The sequence below is a fragment of the Entamoeba nuttalli genome (assembly GCF_000257125.1).
Source record: "Entamoeba nuttalli P19 unplaced genomic scaffold asmbl_3436, whole genome shotgun sequence".
Taxonomy (NCBI): Eukaryota; Evosea; order Mastigamoebida; family Endamoebidae; genus Entamoeba; species Entamoeba nuttalli.
In genome coordinates this window covers 1-4,394 of record NW_008576084.1, presented here as the reverse complement: position 1 = coordinate 4,394, position 4,394 = coordinate 1, and the positions used below count along the sequence as shown (strand labels likewise).

Here is a 4,394-nt window from a genome sequence, read left to right as displayed (position 1 = left end):
TTTTTTAAGTTTCTTTTTTATTTTTTTTTTTAATTTTCTGTTTATATAGTTTCAAAAAACAAATTCAATTTATTTGTAATATATAACAAAATAAAAAAAACATTTTAATTACTTTCCCATTAACATAATATTTAAATGAGAGTTTGTTCTTAATTCAATAAACTTTGTTGAGAATTCTTCAAAAGTAATTTCATTCGACATAAGTTTAGAAATAAGTTCAGAACAATTTTGATTAATTTGTTTATTTTGTTGTTGTAATAAACTTTTTAAATAAGTAGGTGATGTTTGTTTTTCAATTTCCTGTTTTTTTTTAACCAACTCATTTTTTTGAACATCGAGTTGTTCCAATTTATTTTTTAATTCAATTATTTCAGGATTTTCAAGTGTTTGCATTTAACTACCTTTAATACTTTTTTAAGATTGTTCTCATTTCATATATTGTTTTTAATCCTCATTCATCATAGTTTATTAAATAATAAAAATATTAAATAATATAAAGTATATTAAAAAAAAGAGTTATAAATTTATTTTGTTTGAATGTTTTGAGATAAATCCATTTCTCCAAGTAGATGATAACAATTAGAACATATTTCTATTTTTTCTTGATCATTTGTTGTAGCATATTCCAATAAAAAATTTTCTAATAATGTATGAATAGTATTTTCAATATCAGTAAAACTTCCTAAAAGATTAAATAAATTTCAAAGATTTCTTTATTAAGAAAAAAACCAAACGAGATATTTTTTCTGCACATTCTGCTTCATTATGACAATGAATAAGATATTTTAACATCTCTAATTGATAACATGCTGTCTCTACTTGTTCTACACTTTTAGGTTGAATAAGATTATTTTTAAGTCTTTTATAACAATTCATTATTTGCATTTCAATTTTTTGTTTTTCCATTTGTTCTTCATAAACTTGTTTTTGAGTTAATTCATTTACTACTTCTTCAATTTCTAATTTAATTAATTTAATTTTATCTGAAGTTTGTTTTTCAAGTACTTTCATTGGATATTTGATTTCATTTGTAACTTCTTTAATTTCAGATAATGTTTTTGAGAGAAATACAAGATCTTCAAACCTTGTATTAATAAGTTCAATTAATGCATTAGAATTTTTGTTTTTATAGTCTTGTAATTCATTGACAATACCATCTATGTCTCCATCACTTTCACATTTTCCAATACATTCCCAAACATCAAATTCATTATAGTCAGTAATATATTTGAGTATTTGTTCTCGGGATGTTGTTGTCATTCTGACTTTTGGAGTTTCAATAGGATTTACTATTCATTTCTAGTAAATATTATTATAAATATAAATTATTTTATACGAAAGAAAAAGAAGAATGAAATCTTGAAAAAACGAGTAAAAAAACAAAACATATATTGATGGGAGATACATCATTTGATAAACTCAATCAACTCCTAAATGAAAAGAAAAAAGAAAGGATTTGGCTTGAGAAAGAACTTCAAAATCTCAAACTTGTTAATGAATCAATTACATATGAAACAATACTCAATGAAGATAAAAACTTAAAAACTAGCTTAGATAAAATACGAGAAATAGAAAAAAAAGTAAACCAATTATCTTTTCAACGATTAATACTTCCAAATGAAATTAAAAATAATTACCTACCCTTATTTGATTCAATTCAACATATTCAAAAACCATTTCTTATTACTCAACCACTTATTAGAACAAGTACACCATCTGAAAGTGAAGTGTCTGAATCAAGTGAATTATTTATTAAACCAATAAATGGTTATATTCCACCAAGTCAACGTATTTCAATTCACTTTGGTAAAGTTGAAAAAGAACAAAAAGAATTTACAACTCAAGTTATTGAATTTGATAAATCACCAGAATTAGATAGAAATTTTGATATATTAAAAGAAAAAATGAAACATAAACATTATCGTTGTTTTTATAATTCATCACTAGATGGATTATATAGTGCTAAAATTAATTCAAGTTTAAGAAATGTAAAAAATGCAATGTTTATGATAACGTCAACAGATGGATTTGTATTTGGAGTATTTTCATCATCCTTTCAATCACCAAAACATTCATATGGGTCTCATGATACTGATGGATTTGTATTTACATTATTGAGCCCACTTCATTTAGAACCAGTAATTTCATTTAACTCAAGTGATAATATGATTACTTTACCATTGTTAAAACGAAAAGATGAGATTTTTTCTATTCCAGACTTCCTTTGGATAACTAAACAAAAATGTTGGATTGAAGTTGATGACTTTTGTGCTGTATATTCATTACCACCTTTTTGTGATAATCAAAGTTTTAGTAATATTTTTACTCCATTAAATGGTAACAATGAATTTTTTTTGGACAGCATCTATGGCTTGGAATGGTTTGATGATTGATTTTTCTTATGATTTTTAACTTTTTTGATGTTTATTACTAAAATCAAAGACTAAAAATAAATCATCAGATGAAAATAAGCTTTTTCTTACTTCTAATATTAGACTATGAAATTCTTGATAGAAGCAAGAAGATCTAAAATAAAAAAAAATTCGAATAGAAACCTCAAAAAGTACTTCAATTTTACATACTATTCAATATCCAATCACCAAAAATGAAAATAAAAAATCACTGTAATGAAATAACACATAAATAAAAGTAAAAATGAAAGAAATCAATTAACAATAAGAAACAACATCATATGGACAGAAAAAACATCCTTCTTTTTTAACTATAAAACACTTTTGGTTTTCTTTAAGATGAGATTTAAGAATTTTAATTAATATAGCAAAACACTTTTCACGTTTTTTAGCAACATAATTATCAGTTAAATTATGTTTGGTTCTTGACAAATGATTAGCAAAAAAATTTATCCAGAACGCATACTCTTCTTCATTTTCAATAAAATACCATTTTTGAGTCATTTTCTCTACTTCTGTTTGCATGATGTGTAAATATTTCAGTTTTCAGTTCAGCTTTTCTACGTCAAAGATTTTTTTATTTTTTTGAATTTTCCTGGTGATGAGTATTGTTTTCTGCTCGCTTCATGAAAAAACTATTTTAATAAGAACTGAAACTTATAAATCTATTAATTATTTATAAAACAAAATATGATAATTCTAACAAATAAAATAACACAATTTATAAAAAGAAAAAAAAAAGAACTTAAAACAAATTTTTTAGTTAAATGTCATTTTCAAATTTCTTCAATACACCAAAAATTAAAGGAACAAATGGACTTTATAATTTAGGTAATACATGTTATATGAATGCTGTAATACAATGCCTTGCACATACCAAACAATTTTTAGAATATTCATTACAATATCAATTAAAAGTTTATATAAATGAAAATAACACAAAATGTTCATTAATAGAAAATGTTACCGAATCTTTAATAAAAACAATTCAAACATTATATACTCGTAAAGAATCAATTTATCCTCAATATTTTTTTACTACATTTGGTATTTACAACCAACAATTTTCTGATAAAAAACAAAAAGATGCTGCAGAATTTTTGTTATTATTACTTGATGTTATGGACAATGACCTTAGAGGTACAAGTATTATTCAACCACCACCTATAATACATAATGAAGTTTATTATAAAAATTATATTGAATATATTAAAAATAATAAATCAATTATTACTCAAATGACAACTGGAATAGTTGTAAGTAATTTTTGTTGTGAAATTTGTGGAATATCTTCAATTCATTCTGAACCATTTTCATTATTACAATTACCAATTATTAAAAATCTTTCATTTTTTAAAAAAGTTAATTTTAAAAATTATTTTGGATTAAAAGAATTAAAATATATAACAATTTATGATTGCTTAGTTGGTTATTTATATTCTTTTCAAATGTGTGTTAAATGTAATCATACACAAATTCATAATAAAGAGTTTGTTGTAACACCTCCAATTCTTATTATTCAACTTCTTCGTTTTGAACAACATTCAAATTACACACAAAAAGATCAAACTACAATTCTTTTCCCTTTAAATGATTTTGTTATTGGAGTAACAAAATATGAATTATATGCAACGATTGATCATGCAGGTTCAATTAATCATGGTCATTTTACTGCTAATTGTAAAATAAATGATTTATGGTATCATTTTGACGATGAAACAGTAAAACCTCTTAATAAGATAGATATTGTTTCAGAAAAGTCATATATATTGTTTTATGAAAGAATTTGACTTTTAACTACCTAAAGTACTATTAATAAACAATTTACTTTGAAAACATTTTACCAAAAAAGAAATAATTATTTACTTTCTCTTTTCTATCTTCTTTCGTTTTTGTTTAACTTTTCCTTTTAAATTAGAATATGCTCTTTTTATTTTTTTAATTTTAAAATAGTAATTAAAATGATAAATAAAAAGAAAAGGT

At 22.9% G+C, this 4,394-nt stretch overlaps 3 protein-coding genes across 3 annotated transcripts; 2 read left to right on the top strand and 1 right to left on the bottom strand.

Annotated features, from left to right (window-relative positions):
* Nucleotides 1-690: 690 nt before the first annotated feature.
* ENU1_068260 (hypothetical protein) lies at nucleotides 691-1,260 on the bottom strand (the record flags this gene model as incomplete). The annotated part of the gene is made up of 1 exon (XM_008858353.1): nucleotides 691-1,260. One exon carries the CDS (start codon nucleotides 1,258-1,260, stop codon nucleotides 691-693), a length of 570 nt encoding a protein of 189 aa, XP_008856575.1.
* A 134-nt stretch (nucleotides 1,261-1,394) lies between these two features.
* On the top strand, nucleotides 1,395-2,393 carry ENU1_068250 (hypothetical protein; the record flags this gene model as incomplete). Its single annotated transcript, XM_008858352.1, has 1 exon — nucleotides 1,395-2,393. One exon carries the CDS (start codon nucleotides 1,395-1,397, stop codon nucleotides 2,391-2,393), a length of 999 nt encoding a protein of 332 aa, XP_008856574.1.
* A 785-nt stretch (nucleotides 2,394-3,178) lies between these two features.
* ENU1_068240 (ubiquitin carboxyl-terminal hydrolase domain containing protein) lies at nucleotides 3,179-4,201 on the top strand (the record flags this gene model as incomplete). Its single annotated transcript, XM_008858351.1, has 1 exon — nucleotides 3,179-4,201. The coding sequence occupies one exon, from the start codon at nucleotides 3,179-3,181 to the stop codon at nucleotides 4,199-4,201; it is 1,023 nt and encodes a 340-aa protein (XP_008856573.1).
* Between the last annotated feature and the right edge of the window lie 193 nt (nucleotides 4,202-4,394).